Raw genomic sequence first — 23,401 nt, forward strand, 5'->3', positions numbered from 1 at the left:
ATCATGTGAAAAATGTGGAAATCGCCCGTCTGCTGCCATGGAAACAGGGCAAGAAAGATGGACTGAGCGTGCAGGCTTTAGGCTGAACATGAGGAACCAGCAGACCCATATAGATGAGTTACACCGTGCTGCAGCTCGCAGCTGTAAGGTCAAGTCACTTCCTCATGCATTTGAAAATAAGAATGGCTAGAAACAGGCCTTGTTTTGCCCCTGTAGCATTTGTTGCTATAGAACTGTGTGTGTGTGCGCGTGTTATTGTGTTTTCTTGTATTGTAGAATACGTTGTATAATCACGTGTCATTTGTGTTAATGAAGCTTAACTATATTTTCTGTATTTCAACAACAGCACGTGTAGATGTGATTCAGTCAGCCATTTGCTTCTTTTTCTTGTGACTCATTGTTTACAACAGCATTTGCGTGTGATTATTCTTATACCCACGCACACAGGTTGATCAGCCCACATGGACTTACACAGTACAAGACACAGCATGGCCATATGTGCATACAAATATAGAATCTACAATTGGAGAAAGACTTAAGTCATACCAAGCGTGTCATACAGTAATACACAGACAAAAAAGAAATTCAGTGACATCGAGTTTTGCTGACAGAGATATATAGATAGAAATAAATACGATAAAGTATGGTAGGCTGTAAGGGTGAAATCCCTCAGCTTCGGTGACCATCATCACTGTTGACTATTTCCATATGTCAGTGTCTTTTTGGAAGACAATGAACCACAAGTGGTGTGTGCAAGTCTCTGTATGACAGCCCTCAAGAGACTGACAAGAGAAGTGTTTTGTCAGTTTCTACACCCGGAAGGTTCAGGCTTGTTTTATTTTTTCAGTTGTGATAATTTATGGTTTCCATTAAAAAAAGGAGGAAAAACATCTGGTCTCATAAAACACTCCAATATGTGGAGATTCTAAATGATAAACTATACTTATATAAAAAAAAGAAGCTTCAATTATTTGAGTTGATGTGTCTTCACTTCTAGATCATGGGGAAAAAAAATCTATTCAAATTTTTTTAGATGCAACTGTATTACATTACAGGCAATGTTACTTTGTTGACAAAACATTGCTGCTCAGTGTTGGGATTTTATTTAGTTTTATTTGCAGCGTCACTTGCATGTTATTAGTTATGTTTTTTTTCCCTCGACTCTCTGAAATGACCAGTACAGTACAGTTATTGATGTACAGGATAAGCCTATCAGCAGTGCCAGTGTGGCCTCATTCTCAGAGTACATTACGTACAATATGCAGCCATATGTAGTCTCAGAGGCGTCTGTGTTCTTGGTCGTGGGCTGCGGTCAGTCCGAGGCACAGCCGGTCCGGAGGGTGCTCGTCACAACAGTGGCAGATGGCCCCCTCAGTGTTCGATGCCAAGTTTGTCACAGCTGACCATTTCAGTGTCATTTTTATAAACATGTTAAGATCTTTACTTGGCTGACACCCACATGAAATTCATACTCTCACAGGGAATATGAGAAAAGAGTCAAGTAATGAAGAAAAAAAAATGCATCTAGTCATAAGTTTTCCATCATTGCTTTCACTCAAGATGTCCCTCATTTGCTCTCGAGTTTGTAGGAGACAGTTAAGACAAACTAATGAGTGCAATGCGATCGCATTGTCTTGAAATGAGTAATATGTCCTCCGAGAAGCACATAGTTGTAAGACACTAGAGCCGTTGTCTGACTGGACTGCACATAAGGGTAGTGGCATCACAGATGTGCACAGGACTAAATTGTAGAGTCTTAAGTAAAAAAAATAAAAAGCACATGTATAAAACTTTTCCACACAAGGGATGACTGGATTAAATGTAGCCTAGAATTCAGGATGGGAGATTTTGCCCTCCTTGAGCAGAATATGGTTTCAGGAACAGCACAGACAACTTCTTTCTCGGCACAGACATTGCGCAGTAAAGTCAGTGTTTCTCATCCCTACCTTGGCTGAGAGACTAATTATGTATGTCACTCAAAAAGGTCAGGATTTAAGTCTACCATCAGAATAAAAATTTAGTTTTACCCCGTTTGTCAGCTACCTAGGTCATGTAGAAAATCAGCACTTCTGAGTACAGTACAAGTCAATGGGGGGGTACCCAGGTGTACCAATTGTCACCACAGGGCAAGTTTACAGCTCAAGATTGGTTTTACCAGTCAAAAGAAATTAGACTGCAGAAAACCAGTTTCTGCACTGATCAACCCCTTCAGGGAGGGTAACCAGACAGACGAGACTTAAAAAAAAGTCCAACTGTCAGTCATAGCTGGGGGCAGAGTGAGACAAGGTCTTGCAATTGTGCATAAACTGGTTTAAAGATTCTCCTCAAGTTACCTTTCAAAGACCGTGAGGGAAATCCTAAACTACACCCTCTTGCAGGTCTGCAATAGACAAACTGGCAGTTTAGCATTTTGCTAAACTAGTGTTCAACACAAGTGGTAGTTTGACATGCAAGAAGCCACCATGAAAGTTTAAATTTACATTTTTATTTTATTTTGCATATTTAACAAAACATGTGCATTCCAGATTTACAAAACAGCTTGCTTTGCGCACATTCACAAGTCGCCAGAGCGGCTAGAAATCAGTGTAGCTTTGGGTTCTCGGCATGCCTGCTCATCGGCACCACCCTGGAGTTTGAGACATGGCAACAGATGACCAGGAAGCCACTTCTGGAGTGCCAGTCGGGCAGGTGGATGGTGGTTGTACAGCCATTGTTCAGTCAATTAGACAGTGATGCAACTTGATACACATGGGAAGTGGAAGTGTGTCGAGGCAAGGCTTGTGGAATGTGCAGTGTACAGGAAGACTGCCCTTCATGCAGTCTTCTCCTGTTCGATGGCTGCAAAAACAGAGCAAAACAAAAAATATTGTTAGTTCCATGACGACAAGTTACAGAAAGTTCTCACTGGGCGCATAAGACATACTTTCTTTGGTCGGCAAAGTGTTCTTCTCCTGGGTCTCCGTCTTTTTCAGCTTGGTTTTGTCAAAGCTTTCGACTTCCGAGATGTCTGGTTTGTCAGCCATGGCTGGATAAGTTCTTTAGTAGGGAGGGGAAGAAAAAAAAAAACTAAGTAAATACACTGGATCTTTGATAAATATACTCGTCTTACAGATTCAGGTGGAAATGGATTACACCCATGTACCTTAGAAAAAACAAAACTAAAGTGGAGCATTAAGCATGTGCAACAAGGGGCCACCGCCCTTCAAGGCGATCAATGAGAACACCACCTTCAGCTGCGTGAGCCTCCAACACAAAGCCTGCAGCCCCTCCGAACACAAACCTCCCACCTGGATTTAACCCAACGCGGCGTGTGCGTCTCCACACAGCAAACTGTTGCCAGTAACAAAAAAACGCACCTTTAAACAGTTGTATCTAAACCTGACAGTGTCAGGCGAGTCGGAATGTTGGAAACCAAAAGACGCAGATAAAAAGCGTACAAAGGCAAGGCAGCGATTTAAAAGTGGTCTTCAAATGAGTGCAAAAGGGTGCTAAAAGATGCGCAGACTTACCGAGGTTTTGCTGGGAGGAGTGGGAAACGCACGGCTCGCAGTGGAATGAGCGGAGTGCCGTCAGAACCTCGAGCCCTCGTTAAATACTGCGCAGTATGCAAATGAGTCGTGACGTCACTACACGCCGCTTTTCCACCTTATTTATATTATTAAGAAACAAACGCTGCCCGCGACTAAACCATAATGGAGGACCACATCAGCTTGAGCATTGGCTTGAAGAAAAAAAAAACAACCAAAAAACTAGAACGTGATGGAAGTAAAGTGCGTTTAGTGAACAGCTGCTTCACAGCAGGCTGAGTGGACCGAGCCTCCTCTTTTTGGCAGCTCTCACTAGTAAAACGCTTCCGCAGCTGCCCCCAGATGTTACTTCACCCCGAAAAGCGAACAAACCGCAAGCCTCCAAACTGATTTCTTGTCAGAGGCCAGTGAGTTTGGGTTTAACTTCACACAGCAGGATTATTAAAAATCACAACTCAACTGCGACACCCTGCGGTGAAACGGAGGGAAAACAAGACTCTGCATCTCTTGGAATGCCTGCGGGTTTCAGCCAAAGTGCTCAAGTACAGTCAGTGTTACATTGCTTAAATTGTACTAAATCACAACTAAAAGTACTGTTGTGTAAATTAAGTTGATCTTTTTTTTTATGCAACAGTTGTCAGGCCGTAAATGTAATTGAAGCTGCTCTGCAGTCCATCCATCCTCAATCCTCTACTCAAATTAGAGTCACCAATTAACTTCACATGGATGTTTTTGTACAGTGGTAGCGAACTGGAGTAGCTGGAGGAAACCCCCCCACACACAGGGAGAACATGCAAACTACTCACAGAAAGGGTTAGTGAAATAAATAGTTGAGTAAATGCAGCAAACAATGCATGATAAAAGTAATATGATAAAAGGCTTAGAAACCATGAGAGAGAAAGAGAGAGACAGAGAGAGAGAGACAGAGAGAGAGAGACAGAGAGAGACAGAGACACAGAGAGAGAGAGACTATATTGTTCAGTTAATTAGCAACTAAAAAGTAAAATGGGAAAAAAATTAAACACTATCAAAGTTGAAATATATGTTTTCTTAAAATACAAACATAATAGACAGATACTCATTAAGCCATACAATCTGAAAAACGTTTTAAAAAGTTTCAGTCATCTGGATGGTTATGTCAGCGGTGTAAAGCACAGTGACAAAAGCAGTTTCATACCTCAGACCGGCCTACTTTAGATCACAACCTAATAAAATCATGTAAATATAATCTTACATGTGAAGTCTAGAGCACTGTTTTGTAAAGCCTTGTAATTCAGTGTATTTTTCTAAGCTATTTCCCATTTGTTGCAAGTAGGGGTTGCTTCATAATGAAAATTTAGTTCAACACAAGTGCACCTACATTATACATCTTTTCTTTCTTTATTTTTTTTTTTATAATTTCAGAATCTATATTTCAAATAAGTGTCAACAGATTTACAAAGCTTAAAAATGAAAGAAAAACAAAATATTAGATTCATAATTTAGAATTAAAAAAAATGACCTTTCTTATAACACCATCATCTGTTTTTCAAAGAAACATGACCGACCCTGAAACATGAATAAGCACCTGAGCAGTGCACTGGTCTCTGCCACTTTGTTTATGACAATATCATCGTCCACAGACATGAGGATTCCTTCCTCAGTGCTTATGAGCATGAATGCCTCAAGTTTCTTCTTGGTCAAAGTGCTCCTGAGTTTGTTTTTAATGAAATGTACTGTTGAGAAACTTCTCATATATTGGAAGTACTGCTTGATTGTTCACGCACTGTTACAACAGCTCACCTGTTCCTTCCATATAGTGACGGGATCGATCCCCTCATCACCACTGGCTCTGCACAAATCTCCCCTTTTTTTACAAAGTTCAGCTCAATTCCATTAATGTAGAGCTGAATCATCTAGAATCTAAGGGCATTTCTCATATGGAGCAGGTCTCCATCCTACTCTTCATTATGTTGAATATAATTATATGATCTATCCTGTGATCAGTCCTGCCTGCTTGGTGCTGCTGGATCTGGTTGCATCATATTATTATTCAAATTATATAATTTCATGTTATATGCCACAAAGCCACATAATTCATTGACTTGATAATTAAATTGAACAGTTTTTTGGAGGCAAAGTAAAGCATCTTACCTGTTCCATCGTCATTTGTTGTTTCTAACCGTGAGCTGGTTTTAATGAAAAAAGTTGCCAATCTTAGCACATTTTGTTGCATCTGTTTCCAGAACTTTCCTCTTTTTAATTCTAACCTTCTCTGCTCCACCCTTGTTCTTTCCATCCATATTTCTAACACCACTGACACAGTGAACGGACGTGTTACGTCGTCAGGGGATGTCTGCAAAAACAAAAAAAGAAGCTGACAGTGATAAACTTTAAACACATTTTATTAAAAATAAAAGAGGAAGCTGCCAGTGGAGGGAGGCGGAGGCGCCCCAGGAACAGCGGAAACAGCGTGCGATCAACCCAGTGCTGTGAAAAATAAAAAACACCGGCCGAAAATTAAAAAAAAAAAAAAAAAGTGAACACTGGCCCTAATGGCCCAGACCTCTAAAGTATTAGTTACTTTTTCGATTGTAAGTAGCAGACATTTAATTCAATGTACCTGTATACAATATCTGTTTAAAGTACATTTGTCAGATAAACAATAAAGGCTATAAAAATGACACAATGGTAAACAAATGTATATTTAAAGGAGGACATATCTCTATGAAAGAAAAAATGAACCGGCAGGGATACGTGGGGTAAATTGTAATCAAGTATTAAACATGGGAAAAATACTCATGAAATTACAAGTACGAAAAATAGTATTTAAGTACTAATGAGAACAATGATGTGAGTATTTGTACTGTGTGAACTTCAATCCCTAGCATTTGTAATACGAATTATTGAGGAAACTTGATGTCTTTCAGTTGCATGTTTGCTTTTAAATAATTAGACATAAAAACAGACAATATCATTTACAATTTAATCACAAAAGTCTCAGTATCATTGTCAGCAAAACGTGTGTTTCCCAAACAAAACTTACTTCAAAACAACATCACAACATTAAAGCTGCTGCCAGTCGAATGTCCCTGAGTCCCGTGTCACTTATTGGTGAAGTACTTTGAATAAGCCTTGTTGTAAATCACTTGGTTGTCGACTCGGACGACGTTCCTCAGGTTTTGCCAGAACCAGGGCTCTGCGGCTGCGGTTTTCGGCCACTCAACAACACTTTTCCCACACAGCCTCTTCCTCAGGCGCAGGAAGTGAGAATTTTGCAGGACGGGCTCCAGCATCAGCAGCACAATCACGTCCACATTTTCATCAAGCAGCCTTTGGTGGGCCAGGTACATTGCCAGTCTGAAAACCCCGGTCTTCACGTAGCTCTCTGTCAAGACAAACAGGGTCTTGCGGCTGTATTGGATGCTCTGAGTGAGGTTGTCTACTATCGGGACCCCCAGGGGCCAATCTCTCTCCTCCAGACACAGAGGGAGATGATTCTCTCCTTCCTCTTCCAGTTTCACCCGCAGATTCATCATCACCCACTCAGAAACCTGCGGATCTCTTGTGTCATACGTCACAAATAAATCATACACACTGTCCTGTGACTTCAATGATCTGTATCCTTTCAGTTTTGCTTTGACATAGTGGTGGAAGTAGAACGCATCCCAATAAAATAAGTGAGCAACAGTTGCCACAAACATAAAAGCGATAGTGAGAAAGGTTGTGAAAATATACATTGAGCGCGCCAGACTGTCATTCACACACTGGTTTATGTCAAAGTATATCAGCGCTTGACCCTTTTGGTTTGCTGGTGTGTCACACGTTACCTTGGTGGTCAGTCGAGGGAGCTTTATATCACTGTTCTCGATCCATAATATGAAATCCAAAGAATCACAAGTACATTGGAATGGGTTTTTCCACAAGTACAAAGTCTTGATCTGATTTTCGGGCCCTTTTTTGAAGCTCGATTGATTGACGACCGTTAGTTTGTTGAAGCTGAGGCTAAGAGTTTGTAGACTTTTTGGGCCTTTTGAGAATGCGTCGTCCAAGTAGAAAATTTGATTATGACTCAGGAAAAGGGAAGTTAAGGTTTTGGAGATAGTTGAGTTGATCCCTGTCAGGTCCGACAAAGAGTTATAGCTCAGATCTAATATTTCAAGGTGATCAAAGTATTGTAGCTTGTCCCATTTAAAGTCGATGAGTGCGTTATTATTAATGCGCAGCACGGTGAGGTTGCGTGGCAAATTGGGATAAATATTATTGGGAATCTTTCTAATGTGATTGTGAGATATATCTAAAATTGTCAAATTAGTAAGGTTCGTGAACAGTTTTTCATAGGTTTTGTCGTTCCCTTTCCAAAGAATCCCCAGGAAATTATTTGTAAACTGAAGTTCAGCTAATGACTTGCTGTACATCTGTTTTGATGTCAGTGTGGAAATAGAGTTGTAACTCATATTCAGCACTCTCAGAACAGGCAAATTCTTTGTGAAGTTTAAGGTTTGTGTAATCCCAAATGCTTTAAAGTAGTGCGAATTGTAACTGAGGTCAAGCACTTCTAGCTTTTGAAGCTCGTTGAAGGCGTTGTCATACGCCAGATCAATCTTGTTGAATGACAGGTCCAAGTATTTCAGATTAGGCAGCAATTTAAACTCTGTGCCATTAAGAGCTGCTGAAAATCCATTCCTTGAGAGGTTGAGACAAGAAATATTCCCGTAGGTGGTAAACTGCTCTGGGGTGATGAAAAACAGATTATTTGAGCCGAGTGCAAGCACTCGTCCGGAGCGAAAGCATTGGTCTTTTACCAGGCCGTGGGTGATTTCGTATTCAAAGTCATGTCTGTGGGATTTTAAGTTGGGTGAAAGAGAAAACTGTTGTCTCTCATTGTATCCATTACTCAGTTTTGGAGGGCTATCCCCTGGTGTCGGATACAGTCTGTTTTCTGAGAGATATATCAATTTCAAATGCTGAAATTGTTTGAATACAGTGGAATCTGTGTTAATGATAAAATTTGTACCCAAATTCAATGCAGACAGATTTTTAAGCCCGTACAGAGGACTGAGTGTTTGGGCTCTAATATTCTTGAAGACCAAACCCCCCAAATGCAAAGTCTTAAGTGAGACGAGATGTGAAAACTCCTTCGACAGATTTAGTGTCGTAGGATAACGTCTCAGGTCGAAGTTGAAGGACAAATCAATATTTTCTAGCTTTGGAAGGTATCTGAAAAATGTGGCTTCTCCAGTGATAGCGCCCATCAAGAAGTTAAACGACAGGAACAATTGCCGAAGGTGGCCGAGCGTCTTAAACCAGGAAGGCTTGAGGAACTTCAGTGAGTTCCCCCCCAGGTTCAGCACTTGAAGCTGTGTCAGATTTTGAAATGCGTCAGGATGAATATCGAGAGAAATGTTTCGGCAGGTTTCACAAGGATATGGAGCATTTTGACACCTTGGACAGTTCCCTTGGATTTTTAGCTTTTGTAGATTGTGTAATGCGTTGAAATCTTCCTTACCTATGTATTGTATTTTGTTTGAACCCAGCTGTAATGTGTTCAGTGTTCGGGGCAATCCTTTAGGAACTTCTGTTATGTTGTTGTAGGACAAGTCCAGAATCTGCAGTTTGGTCATCACTGCAAAACTGTTCTCATGAATGATAAAATATTTCCCACAAGGATTCCAAACGTAGCAGTTTCTGGATAACCACAGCTGTGTCACATTTGCTAACCCGGCAAGGCGCTTGTCATCTAAAACGGTGATGTTATTATTGTTTAGCTCCAGGATTTCGATGCTGAAAGGAAGACTTTCTGGAGTTTTGTTTTGATAAGTGCCAGCCATGCTCAGATGCTGCAGTTTTGTTAGATTTTTGAAAGCATTATCATGAATGTCCACACCCCTCTCCTTATTTGCCCAGTTCAGATTGAGCACAGTCAGATTCCTTACCCCTGAAAATGCATCAGCGGGAATACTTTCAATGTAATTTTCTGACAAGTCTAGTTCAGTTGCATTGCTGGTTATCCCATCAGGTACTTTGGTGAGATGACGCCCTCGACAAAGGAATGTCACTTGGGAGGCATTGGTAGCTGAGACGTCACATGGGAACTCTGGCGACATCCATTTCGGTTTGCCTGGAGTCAGACGAACCTCACAGAGGCAACACAGCCAGATGAGCACCAAGCACGTCCGACATGTGGCAGCCTGTAGATAAATAATGAAGTTAACCAAACGAAGAAACTGGACAAACTGCCAGATTTCAGTTTCCCAAAACCTTTGTGCCATTTTTAGTGAGGTACAACAGCAAAACAGCAATGCTGTTTGATTGGTGCTTTGAACTACTTCCAAGTATTTCGGAGGTTAATGAGGCTTAAGCTGTAAAAAGAAATAAAGACAACACATTTCAAAGGGAGACATTTTCTGCTTTTACTACCTGTCAGTGCTCATGAAGCACGAGACTCAAGTTTTACAGTCAGATAACCTATGTGAACATATCTTAAATATTCAGCAATTTTGTATTTTAATTAATAGTCAGTATGGTGGAACTTATATCCAGCAGGTGGCAGTATTTTATAAGTGAAATAATGCCCATAAACAACGACCCTGTATCTATCTTGTGTCTTATCTTGTGTGAATTATTCACACACTATTACAAAGCAATGACTGAGTGCTAAAATGCTCTGTAAAAGTAGCACATAAAGTAAAACAACAAGTGAAACTCTGATAGGTCTCTGAACCAACTCACACAGTCAAGCTCAAACACTTTTCAATATTTATCTGGACATGTTCATATCAACATTTGCCACCCGTAGATGGTTTTACCATGCCAAACAATCATGAGGCAAAAATAAAAACAAACTTAATTGCATTAAGTCAAATCATGCTATTTGTCTTTAAGCTTTTAGTGTGTCTTTTTGTAAACCAGTGAATGCGCAATGTTTTCTTCATAAAAAGTCCTGCGGGTCTCCTTGAGCATCCACCGCCTTCATTTATGTCCTTCAAGTATTTTTTCACACATTTGTCATGAATAACTGGAGATACATTTGTTAGCACCCACAGGATAGTAGTAAGTTTAAAACTATGAAATTAATATAAAATGGTTGGCTGCGTATAGTTTGTAACACCCACAATATTATCTGCCGCTCTGCAATGAAGGGAGGAAGTACAGAGAGTCGCATTTTAAACTTTAATGGACTGTACACCATTCAGAGCACATCAGAACTGCTTCCAATGAGTTGTAGGAACATCCCGCCTCTTTGGAGTCATACAAATGTAGACAAATTTAATATGAAAAACACCTGAGCCTCCAAAACCTTGAAGCATGATTATATACAGTAATATACACCAAACACTCATATCAAGATAATCCTGCTAAATATTTTGGCCGCGTAGATAAAAGCAAACATCTCGATCATCTCTAAAAAAACAGTGTTCATAAAACTTACCATTGTGCATGTACTATTGATCTCTCGTGATCTCCAAAGGACAACCTTGAAAATGGGCAATTCTCTGGAACTATGAAATATTTCAGGTAAGATACACGAGAAAGACAGAATCAATATTTTTTCTGTTCAAATCAGCCATGTAAGAAGAGTAATAGTGTCTTACTTCTCACCCTTTCTCTCTGCGCCACAAACTATAAAAAAACCCTTTTGGCTGAAGTCAAACAATAAATAATTCATGCGGTGGGTGACACAGTCAGACCGTTTCTGGAGAAGTACCATGTGAATTCAAGAAGTGCATCTTTTTCATTTCCCGTTTTCAGCAAAGTCAGTGGTTTCATTAGACAGACAAGATCAAAATAAAATGTGCGGCAGAGTGCTTGATAATTCCTTCATAGGAGTAAGCAGGACACATACACTTAGTCAATAATATTAAATTACAATTGGCTTTGAAAACATTTAAACAGCGTGATATTCACATATTGTCTTTCATTTACAGAAGTATATTCGAACTAAAGTGAGACACGGAACTAAATGTTTCTGTCCATTGTTACAGTGTCTCTTTGAATAGGTTGTTGTATTGTTTGTGGCCTTCAGTTGATAACACACCCCTTAGGCTGAACCAGAAGTATGGCTGGGCTTGAGGATTGGTTGGCCACTCCAGCACAGACTGCTTGTATAGCCTCTTTCTTAATCTCAGGTACTTTGAATTGCAAGGGACTTTCTCCAAGAAAATCAACACGATGACATCGTCTTTTTCGTCCATGAGCCGTTGGTGAGCTATGTAGAATGCTGTCTTGAAGTTTCCCCCTTTGATATACTTCTGGGTGAGAATGAACACCGTCCTCTTGCTCCTGTGGATGCTCTGGGACAGGTTGTCGATCAGGGGGCATCCGGGGATCCAGTCTCTATCCTCCAGGCACAGTGTAAAGTGACGGTCGCCACAGCGCTCCAGTTGAACACACATTTCCTTCGTCACCCACTCCGACACGGCGGAATCGTCCTTGTCGTAGATGACAAAGGCATCATAGACCGCACTCTGCGAGCTCAGGCGTCGATAGCCTTTGAGCTTGGCCCTGCAGAAGTGGTAGATGTACCAGACGTCCCACAGGAAGAGATGGCTGGAGACGGACAGGGTGAGGAAAATGAGGGTGACAGAAGTCACCAGGATATAAAGGAAAATGGACAGGTTGTTGTGCTGGCAGGCCAGCAGGTCGACTGAGATCACAAGATGACCTCTTTGTGCCCCTGGACTGGCACAGGTGACGTCTGTGCCCAGTTTAGGGATGGTCACGTTGGTCCTGTTGAGCCAATTGACAAACCAGGTGGCATTGCAGGTGCATAGGAATCTGTTTTTGTGAAGAAGTAACATGTCCATCTGATTAACAACGTCGTCTGGAAAGCTGGATTCTTCAACATGTGTTATGTGATTAGAACTAAGATCCAAATATTTTAAACTGTAGGCATTTCTAAGGAAATCTGATGTGAGTTTTAGGATTTGGTTATGATGCAAAATTAGCTTCTTAAGAGACGTGGTGCAGTTTGACAGAATGGAGGGCACAGAGGTTAAGCTGTTCCCACTGAGATCTAAAACTTGCAGAGAATGAAGATACTGTAAATTCTCCCATCCAAAGCTGTTGAGCTTGTTGTTTTTCAGGTGGAGTTCAGATAGCTTGTCGGGTAGTCCGGTGAACACTTGTGACTGAATGTCATGGAGGCTGTTATCAGAGATGTCAAGGAATGTAAGACTGAATAATTTCTTGAAATAGTTGACATATCTGGTGTCCCCATCTCTCCACAAAACATCTAAGCGGTTGCCCCTGAACTCGAGTCGCTCCAAAGATTTGCTCTCAAGCTCAGTGTTTGTGGAAGTAGAGATCTTGTTGTGGTTCATGAACAGTATTTTCAGTTTTTTTAAATTCTTGGTGAAGTTCAGCATGTGAGTAACGCCCTCTGATTCAAAATAGTGGTTGTTATTACTAAGGTCCAAGATGACCAGACTTTCCAGCTCTTGAAATGCGGTGGAGTAGAGCAGGTCCAGACGATTCAAGGAGAAGTCTAAGTACTGTAAATTAGTCAGATGGATGAATTCCGATCCATTTAAACTTTGGCTCATTGCATTTCCAGACAGATTGAGACATCTCAGCTCTGTTAGATTTAAATATTTTGAGTGCAAGAAGAAGATGTTGTTCCTGCTCACATCAAGGGTTTTGCCAAACTGACTACAGTTTGCATTGACAAAGGATGTAACAGTTCCAAGCTCCTTATCTTTATATTTGCAGCTGCGTGCATATTCGTCATACCTGAAGTAATGAATCTCTCTCGCCTCATTGTATTGGTAGTGAGCAGCAGCTGACATGGGAGACCAGTCGAAAGGCTCCTCTTCAGAGAATCCAACTGCATCTTGCCCATCGGAGGGATAAGATATTTTGTTGTCCGACAGGCTGATAATTTTAAAGCTCTTTAATTCCATCAGAATGTTCGGGTTTGCTATTTTAATGAAGTTTGTACCCAGATCGACGACCTCTAGGTTTTTCAGAGGTTTCAAAGGAGCAATGGTGCCTGGTTTGAGCTGCTGAAACACAAAACCCTTCAGTCTGAGAATCTTTAGCGACCTGAGATAGGAGAAGCTGCAGTTCAGTCTCAGCGTTTCCGGATACCTCTGAAGCTCGTAGTTAAATGAAAGGTCCAGCTCTTCAAGTTTACCCAGTAGTTTTGGAAAGGCAGCAACCCCTATCTCCCGTGCTAAAAAGTTTGACGACAAATCAAGAACTCTGAGCTCTTTCGTGTGAGCAAACCATTCAGACGTCACATGTGTCAGTGAGTTACTATGTAGGCGCAACGTTTTCAGTTTTGTCAACATTTTAAAAGCCATCTTGCTGATATTAAGTGCCGCGTTGTCTGGACACGGGGTGCACGGAAAGGGGGCGTTGTAACACCGAGGACAGTTTCCACTTATGTCCAGAATCTCAAGGTTGGTTAAGTTTTTGAAGTCCTCTTCAGTGACCATTTGAATGTTATTGTTGTAGAGATACAACTCCTTCAAGGTCGTTGGGAGTTGGGATGGAATAAAGGATAAGTTATTTGACTTCAGAGATAACAATTTTAAATTGCTGAACTGTGAAAATGTGCCGTTTTCTATAGTGTAGGACTCATTACAGGGATTACGGTAGTAGCAGTTTTGACCAAGGTAAAGCGCCTCAAGATTTTTGACCTCAGACAGGTTTGCTCTCGAAAGCTTATAAATGTGATTCACTTCCAGACTCAGCAGGATCAGATTTGAAGGCAGTCCTGTAGGAATACGCTCAAGCTGATTGCCATCCAGATACAGCGCTTGCAGATTCCTCAGTTTGATGAAGGTATTTTCCTCAATCGTCACACTTTGAGTGCACATGTGATCCTTGGGCCCGATTTTGATGGGCACACAGTTGCACCTCATGTCGATCTCAGTCAAGTTCTCCAGACCGTAGAAAGAGGTGGAGTTTAATTCAGGAATGTGGTTGATCGTAAGCGTCAGATTGGTGGTGTCCTTTGGGATGCCCGGGGGGATATATGTGAGGCTTCTTTCGGTGCAGTCGACCTTCACCTCACTCCCGTTGTTGATCTCGCTAACATCACATGGGAGCGTCTTCGGGTAGGAGATTCCTGCCCTCGACACCGGGGCGCAGGCCCAAAGGCCCAGCAGTGCCATACACATCTGAACGCAACCACAGAAAACTCGAATGAGAATTTTGAACAAGTGAATGTGAAAGTTACACAACCTGATAAATAAAACAGATGTGTGGGAGATTTCAAGCATTATCACCTATGTCTTTATACGTGGGTAAGACAGGCAAGTATAGCTTCCTTCATAGTACAACTAAAGAAAAGTGCAAGTGAATTATTCTATACATCTGTGTAAACCAACACATTTAATCAAAGTCGGCCAACATGTTGCTTCCCATTATCAGTATGTGCTGTAGTTTAAAAAGGAAAATCCATACTCACCAAGTGGGATGGCATTGTTGAAAAGAAGCCCTTGCCTTGGATAGAGTTATCAGATTGAGCAGAGTTGAAACGGAATGTAACCCTGACAGTCTGTTATAAGATGATAAGATGAGATCAACAGGTGTCTGGGTTCACCAGCATGTGTATTATTAGCTGGGCTCACTTCCCTATTATCACAGGCCATACACATGTACGTTTTCCCCCTTATTTCGTGTCTGAAGGAGTCCACTGATTACTGTTTGCAAAAACAAACATGTCATTCTAAATACATTTCCTTCGTAGATGAATCAGTTATGATACGTCTTTGCTTTTATTGTTCAGTATAAAAGCATAGCTATAAAAAGTTGCTGATCACTCATGAGAGTTACTGCCAACCACAACAACCGTTTTTTCTTTCAAGGGAATGTGAAACTCATGCCTCTCTTTGGGTATATCAGGTCACATAATTTGCTTCAGGTTAATGATATTTCCATAAATGGTACTTGTATATTCTGCTTTATATTGATGAGTGTGAAAAGTAACTACTGAGATGCGCTTGACAATGTCAACATGCTGAATATGAAATGTTAACACTGATATCATGAGCATGGCCTCTTCCCCTTGATACCCACAAACAATCTCACATGGATCTTGGCCTGGCGGTAAAGTTGTTATCACACATATGTATAACCATAATGCAAACTCATAAGTTTCAGCCGCTCTTATCCTTAAAATGACTCAGTAATGTAAAAAGCATCACCGCACAGGCTTGACTGAATGGAAAAGTCATAAATCATTCAAAATGATTACTATACCAATCACAGGTGAAGAACCGTTGCCATATTATATATATAAATAATGCAATTTAAGGAGCAAATGTGTATAATCCCGGGAAAAAAAGTCTGAAAGCCCCTGTGATTCAGCTTTTTGTGCTTTAGCGAATAACTGAAAAGGAAGTGAATGCATTTGAGCGTGCCTTTAAACCCAGCTTTAATAAAACCCATGATGTTGATGTGAGATTGATAATAAAGAACACGTTAAAAGACAGAAACAAATACAAGAAAATTGCATCAGAAACTTCAAAAGTTTGAACTTATTTAATGGTGTTGACAAAAATAAGAGGAAAATACTCAGTGTCCATGTGTAAAGGATCCATTAAATTTAAGTGACTCCAGCAAATTAAAGATCTGAATGCATTACTTGATCATTTTCCCTTTATCTTGTCCTTTGCAGTGATTTGTCAAGAGCTGTGTATGATTTATCCAACATAATACGTATTTTTTGTACAATTTATAAACAGGGTACTAATAAGGTTGTAACAATTTACATGTAGAACTCCTAACACAACCAACAAATCACTAAAATATTCCTTATTATATATCATATTATATAATATGAGATAATATACTTAAGAAGAGGGTCATATACCTTTTCATAGATGCCTTAATATAATCTATTTAAAATTTCAATTATTCATATAATTTATTTTTTCTTTACATAATAAAATAGTGTATACACAAGGCAAAATCAATTATTTTTTCACAGCAGTTCACATCGGTTGTTAGACCCATGTCTTATATGTATGGCTTTAAAATCAATAATTAGGACAAAATAACAGTTTTCTTGTTGAGCAGTGTTTTCAGTGAGTGGGTTACTGTGTTTATATTAGCAGACATGGTGGCAGAGTAATGTGTCAATGCATTCACACTTTGGTCACTGGGAGAGCCCCCTGATGCTGCTTCTGCAGCTTTCAGCAGACACACGTAGTTCGTGAGCACCTCATCCACCTTGGCTACCACCTCACGCCGCTCCCTCTCAGCGCTCAGACCTTCCACCAGAGACATGCAGGCTTGCGTGAGGCAACAAAGTGTGTGGAAGCTGTGTGTCAGAGTGAGCAGCAACTCCTCCGGGCTGCTGTACTCCACGGCCATTTGACTACAGGCTCCGCTCAACACTTTGGCCTGCATGAAAAGCAGCTGTGAGAACGATTCAATGTCAGCCTCATTGACCTCCTGGACATCCCCCCTGGATGTGCGACCTACACTGCAACGCAACACACTGATCATCTCTAAGGCATCTTTCTGTGCAAGTGCAAACCCTGTTTGAAGGCTGTAGGTTTTTCCCTTCATCGAGTTTATGTGGGCCAGCCTTGCTTTGAGACTTGTGTCAGTTAGAACTGTGGTGACCTTACTCAACTCGGCTTTGACGTCTGCTTTGAAGATTGTATTTTTTTTGCCTCTGAAAGAAACCGAGCTTTCAGAGAACCGTGCACGTGAGGGCATCTCTCTGTCTTCATCGCCATCCTGAGTGTTGAACTTTCTCCTGCGGAAGCAGTGACTGAACGGCCTACGGCTCCTCCACGTACTTGCGTCCGGCCTCGGTACTGTTGACTCTGGCAACAGCAGAGATGCTCCTCTCAGCACTCGTTTACCAGTCAAATCAGAGGCAACGGAACCCTTCGACAAGCTCTTCGGTAAGGTTTGGGCAGAAAATGTCCTCGGCACCTTTGGGAATTCTTGAGACTGCAAATTCTGACCGTCGTTCTTCCCTGTAAGTGTGGCTTTGGTCTTTTCTATGAGTGCTTCTAAGCTCCTAGAACCTGGCATTAAGGTGCTCCAGTTCCTGCTGGGCATCCGAACCCTGCGTGGCTTCCTGAGGCTGCCTGTTGTGGAATCACGAGAAGATCCGCTTGAAGAAAATGCCAGGGCGTGTGGGTCGGGCTTGGGGCTGGCCTGGGTGAACCCACTGGGCTCTGTGCTACTTTGTAATGATGAAGGTGACATGGCTGTGGTGGTGACTCTGGTATCATTACAGAGAGCTAAAGATGACTCTTCCCCCACCTTCTTCAGCTGTGTGCAAGCTACACTAGGGGCAGCAGGAAAACAAAGAGAATTGTTAAGCATCTCGCTGATAGGAATGACATGTTCAGCAGTACAGGTAAGGAGAGACATTTACATTTAAGTTATTGTGTTTTTTCAACAGAGACATGGGTATGAACTATTAGTTCAATAGGTGATTTTTTTTTTTTAATATTTTATTTTAGATGACAAAGTTCAGTACTACACTAATACCCTTCTTGCATGAACCTGCAGACAGTTAACTTAAAGATACAAGTAATCTATAACTGACTCTGCATAAAGGTAATTAAATCCTTTCCTGTATTGAAAGCTTAGTTCTACGGCGGGCTATGTGTGGAGTTTTATGTGGGCCTGACTGGAGCAAAAGTGTACGATAAAACCAGACGTTGCCTTCAGACATTTTTTTTGCTTCCAATGCCATGATTCAAAAATCAGATGCTTTACCCAGCTGTTCATTCACATATTGAATGAACAGCTGTAATAATGTCATTGAAGGAAGAGAGCATTCAAGCATGCTTCTTTGAACGTTTAGCAGTTCTTTTATTTTAAGACGTCTTTGTGTTCACATTCTAAAATGATGCTCATCACCAACATGCCATCAACAGTAAATCATCCTTTAAAAGGAAAGTCAATACAAGCAACCTCCTTAAACTCTAATTGTGTTACAGATTAAGCTACTTGCCGGTTTTATAGTTTCTCAGTAGCAAGTACTTCTTTCAAAAACCACTGATTGATCTGCAAAGTAGTCAGCGCTAGGCATTTAATGAAAACCTTTTTAGATGTTGAATTTTTAACATGCCATAATCAAACACTGGGAGAACTACCAGGAAGATCCTATTTTCATTACTGAGGTTTTCAACATAAATCCAAGACTATTCATATGTCTAGATATCGCTAGATTTGTTTCTAACTGATCCTTTTAAATAAAAACCTGTGATTTCTTACTGTTATTGTTTGTATGCATCTGTTTAGACACATTAGAATGAGCACCTTCCTCTTTAGTTTTACCTGTGGTTTCTTTTATCTTGGTCATCCTGTGACTGCCGTCCCGTGCAATCCCGAATCCAGGCTCCGCGCTGGTGGCTGCATGAATCTTCCGCAGCAGGGTGTGATCCATGGTATGACCAGCTTTTCCGGGCCCCTGGGCCCCATAAGCCTTCTCCTCGGCAGTTACGTAACTCAGTCCCTTCATGGAGGACTCGGACAGTACGTGCATATTGTCTGTAGCACAAAGGGGTGAATCCATGGGAGTAACACAGCTACTGCTGCCTGTGCTACAACCGGCATCTATGGATGAACACTGTGAGCTCTGAAGAGAATGAACGCCTTCACTTTGTATTGATGACATGCGCTTAGTCACGTGGTAGTCATACAGTCGTGTGATGTCCTGCTCCGACGTTGGACGCTTCATTTGCTGCTGCTCGATGTCCTGTGCAGTGGCATCGCCCTCTGCAGCGACGGGCCCTTTGGACGGGGAGAGGAGACGGGCATTTAACTGCTGGCTTCTTTCATCTAAGTCCTGCCTCTCTCCCTTTGCTGTCAACCTGTCTGCGTGGGAAGCCTGTGAGTCATTCACACATTCTGGAGCAAGAGTCTCTGCCATTTTGTTTCCGGGCACCCTCTGCTGCCATTTTTGATGCCTGTCTTTGAAGTGAGTTCGCCCCAGATCAAGTTGATTCATGTAATAGGAATCTCTGACAGTGAAAGCATTGTACTTTCCCACAAGATGAGGAGGCTCTTCTTTAGCTGAGTCTTGAGCGGCTGTTGGCGATTTATCAGAGGAATCACAGGTATCTCCTTGGTTTCTTCTCTCGGTCTCCCTGTGTTTTCCTCTTTGTCGGCTCATCACTGATCCCATGTGCATCTTTGTGAAGTATTCACTGACAGATTTTATCTCCATAGTCTCTGGCTCCATCTCGCCGCCGTCTGAGTGAAACATCTGCGAGGATGTAACAGCAGAAGACTTTGGCTCCTCCTCATGATGCTCTGGGTGGTTGTACTGCATTGCTCCCACTGCACCGTCGCCAGGAGCACTCACCTCTGCCTTTTCCTCAGTCATTGCATGGTATCCTTCTGCCATGGCTATGTGCATCCTCAGGTGATTCTCTCTCTGAGCAGTGGCCAGCTCAGAGCTCTCTGTCATCTCAGAGGAGTTTGTCTCATTGCCGGAATCCGAAGACTCGGGGCTAAACGCTCGTGAAATTTCTACACCTGTATATCACAGAGAGAAAAACATTTTGTTAATAACTGAGGGACTTATATCACAGACTAGAATGAGTCAAAATGGAAATGTGAATGACAATGAGAAGGTAATGACAATGTAAATCGATATATAACTGCAAAAATGAGGCGAATATATATCAATTATTGCAGAGAATACATTACATATCAGTTCACACATATAACTCATACAGCTTCACAGTTTTTGGGGAAAATTTAGTTTTTCTTCTTAAAAAGATGGATACAACCTGTTTGGCATACCTACTTGTATAATTTCCATTTGTTTTGTGAAATTAAGATCCTATATAAATTATTCTAAATAATTGTTATCTAGCATGAAACAATTGATTTTATCCAATAAAGTGTGGTAGACTTCTGTCTTCGGGTGGTATCACATCTCGCTCTAATGTTAAAACATCTCATATTTCATTCAGCCAATTGAATTGGAGGCAGGGGCAGATTGATGGGGCTTTGCTGGAGTGGGGTATTGGAGGTATCAAGAGTTCATGCATCCATTGTACATTTGCCCCAAAATAGAATCATTAAAGTGTTTAATTTTGTAATATAAGCAAATGACCCCCCCCAAAAAAGAATGCCAATCAAGATAGAGATATAGTAGAAGCTGATCTGTAAATAGCTTCATCTTCCTCCTATCACTTCTGCTAAGATTCTCAGAAAAATCAAGATCCATAGGCCAGACTAAACTCTTCTGAAGCTTTTCAAAAGAGCTAAATTAAATAGAATGGTAATAAAATAAATAAATAGATGACTCCTTGATACCTTAAAAACACCAACTGATGAAAAGGAGAGCACCGCCACTGTGTCACATGAAAGAGACTCATTCTAAGGCGTGTGCTCAGACTGTGTTTGCACTTTGCCATTTGGACAGATGAAACTAAATTAGAGGAAGAGATGAAGATTTGAAAGCGAAGGAAACCATCACCACTGTGTCACAAGAAAGTGACACATTTGCAGTCAGTTGTTATGGGGTTGTTTTTCAGCATCTGACGCTGGGCGACGCGACACTGTTCAAGGCTTAATGAAATCAGAAGATTATCAAGGCTCTCAGTAACGTCAGAAAGCTCCGTGTCGGTTGCGGGCCATGGCTTATCGGCTCACATAATGGCCTAAATCGTACACAGAAAAGCACCTGAGACTGAATGAGCAGGGAACTATTTGACTGTTCAAAGTGACCTCCCGGGAGTAATGATCTTAACACAAGTGAACATTTATAAATAGGTAATAGGTGAATACACACTGAGCTAAAGCAAGCGAAGATGCCTGAAAGCCTCATTAAGTGCTACAAAGACTGTCAACTGATTTAATGAGAAATTGTGTTGTTTCTTTTTGGACAAATGGCTTCATTTAGTCTGTTAACATCTGAAGATCGCGATAAATGATGATTTATTTCCTGCTCTTTTTCAACGAGCAACAACACTGTTTGATTTTGTCGCGTTCAGTTGATGAAACGAACAACACGGTGCACAAAAACAAATCGTAAACAAATAAGTGATGGAATAATGAATGCAAATGGAAACATAGAACAAAATGGACTTTATTGGAAAAAAAACCCAACAACAAATTAAAAGTGAAATGGCTTGGAGCTGGTGTGTTGTTAATGAATGAATGTAACAATAGTATAAGAAGAACCTGTGCTACTCTCTGATTGTGCCGGACTCTGTTCCTCAGACGCGGCAAGGGCCTCAAGTGCCTGCAAAGTGGACACCATGGCGTCATCCAGAGGCTCCCCGGGGCCCTCTGCTCCGTGGGTGGGCACAGAATCTATGAGAGATACTGGGATGTCACCACGAGCCCCTTGAGCACGGACCCCAGCTCCCTGGTGGTGGTGGTGCTCCTCCTCATCAGAGCTGTCCCTGAAACCGGGAGGAGGAGCTGCAATGGCCATGTTAAGAGAGTGCAGCAGCACGTCGTTGTCCTCCTCGTCGTTACCCTCTGGTGGGGGAGGGAGGGAGGTCAAGTCGATGATGTCATCACTAGACCCTGAGAGCGACAGCAGTGTAGGCTTGTCGATGTCACTCATCACCAGATCTTCCTCACAGCTGATGTCATCCTCATCCTCCGCGTCATCGGTTGTCTCCGCGTAGCAGATATCGTGCAGCAGTGGCTCCTCGATGCACTCAGCAGTTCCAAAGATTTTGGTAGAGTACTGATAACTGTCTTCAATGGCATCCATCATCTTATAGTCCTCCTCAAGACGCCTGTACATCGGGCTGTGATTGTCTAGAATCTCCGCGCCTTCATCCATCAGTCTCTGGTAGCCCAGATTTTGGGGATTTACAGAGTCTAAAGGAGGGTCTCCAAATATAAAGGAGACCTTTGCACTCCTGGAAGTGTCCTGGGGTTTCTGCCTCGGGACATTCAGATAGGTTTGGGTACAAGGGATTCTGCAGCACTCTGCTCTTTCTGACATATGAATTGTGTGCTGTGGTTGGTGAATCTCAGTTATGTAGATGGGTTGGCCGTCGCAGCTACCATGGTCCAGGTATTCACAGTCCTGGTTCAAATATTCTTGGCTGCACCTCTGGTTGTTTCTGTCTTCACATCCTTTATGTGGTGTGCTGTAGGTGCATTCGATGGCTTGGTAGTTCTGCTTTGTTCTTACTGCATGGCCTGGAAAGAGGAACCAGAAACTATGACAGTCATCTCAACAAAACACAGAACTTTCTGATTCATCATCTTGTTATTATTATAGACATACTTGTTTCCATACTGTTTGTGTTTTTGGCCACATTGAAGATGGAGCGCCGAGAGTCCACCAGTAATCTGTAGTAGCCAGCAGTCAAACAGGCCAGATTCATTGCATCAATAGACTCCATTACGAGAGTGATGGGCTGTGAAAGAGGCACATAATCAGATGACAATCAACACAAAATAAATGTAAAAGTGAAGTTGTACAATGACGTTATAATAACTCGCTGTTGCTTTTTCTGTAGGTTGTGTTTACTAAGAAGAGCATATGGTTTGTTCACCTTGACATCCAGAACATGCAGTTCCACTCTAACCCTGTTATCATCCTCAGTATACATCTCAATGCGGTTCACGTGACTGAAATCAGCCAGAAGTGCTACCAAGTTTGTCTTGGTGTTAATCACATGACTGATTCCATATTTGGGGCCCACGAGCAGAGTCACTTCTGTGTGCTTCTCGCCTTGCTGGGAAAAAAGAAGAGAGAGAGAGAGACAGTTTACATATTGCTTTTACAAGGTATGCGACATCGGCTGCAGACAATCCAAGCAATGCTTTTTACTTACAATTAGTGTGGATTTAAACACACGTCCCCCATAAAGCCTCAAGTCACTGAGATACTTCAGATAATGGACTTTTGCCTGTAGGGCAGTGAGCTGCAAAGCAGACAAAAGTTGACAAACACTTCAATCGAACGTTCACCCTAGGATTTAAAA

General features: G+C 41.6%; 3 protein-coding genes across 3 annotated transcripts in view; all 3 read right to left on the bottom strand.

Annotated features, from left to right (window-relative positions):
* Window positions 1-2,465: 2,465 nt before the first annotated feature.
* On the bottom strand, window positions 2,466-3,667 carry tmsb4x (thymosin beta 4 X-linked). The gene is made up of 3 exons (XM_080478022.1): window positions 3,510-3,667; window positions 2,924-3,036; window positions 2,466-2,838 (listed from the first exon to the last, which is right to left on the bottom strand). Exons 2-3 carry the CDS (start codon window positions 3,021-3,023, stop codon window positions 2,813-2,815), a joined length of 126 nt encoding a protein of 41 aa, XP_080334148.1. The 5' UTR covers window positions 3,024-3,036; window positions 3,510-3,667; the 3' UTR covers window positions 2,466-2,812.
* Window positions 3,668-9,561: 5,894 nt separating this feature from the next.
* Window positions 9,562-14,632, bottom strand: LOC308118669 (toll-like receptor 7; the record flags this gene model as incomplete). Its single annotated transcript, XM_080478179.1, has 2 exons — window positions 9,562-9,697; window positions 10,939-14,632. The coding sequence occupies one exon, from the start codon at window positions 14,630-14,632 to the stop codon at window positions 11,486-11,488; it is 3,147 nt and encodes a 1,048-aa protein (XP_080334305.1). The 3' UTR covers window positions 9,562-9,697; window positions 10,939-11,485.
* Window positions 14,633-16,502: 1,870 nt separating this feature from the next.
* LOC308118951 (FERM and PDZ domain-containing protein 4-like) overlaps window positions 16,503-23,401 on the bottom strand; it is a gene marked incomplete at its 3' end in the record, with an annotated part of 30,701 nt that continues 23,802 nt past the window's right edge. Inside the window, exons 12-17 of the mRNA XM_080478680.1 lie at window positions 23,252-23,341; window positions 22,970-23,152; window positions 22,699-22,831; window positions 21,630-22,610; window positions 18,768-19,970; window positions 16,503-17,761 (exon numbers count right to left, since the gene is read on the bottom strand). Coding sequence (XP_080334806.1) covers window positions 16,503-17,761; window positions 18,768-19,970; window positions 21,630-22,610; window positions 22,699-22,831; window positions 22,970-23,152; window positions 23,252-23,341 — 3,849 coding nt within the window. The remainder of the gene's footprint in view (window positions 17,762-18,767; window positions 19,971-21,629; window positions 22,611-22,698; window positions 22,832-22,969; window positions 23,153-23,251; window positions 23,342-23,401) is intronic.

This window comes from Lipophrys pholis (genome assembly GCF_963383615.2).
Source record: "Lipophrys pholis genome assembly, chromosome: 13".
In the NCBI taxonomy this organism is placed as follows: domain Eukaryota; kingdom Metazoa; phylum Chordata; class Actinopteri; order Blenniiformes; family Blenniidae; genus Lipophrys; species Lipophrys pholis.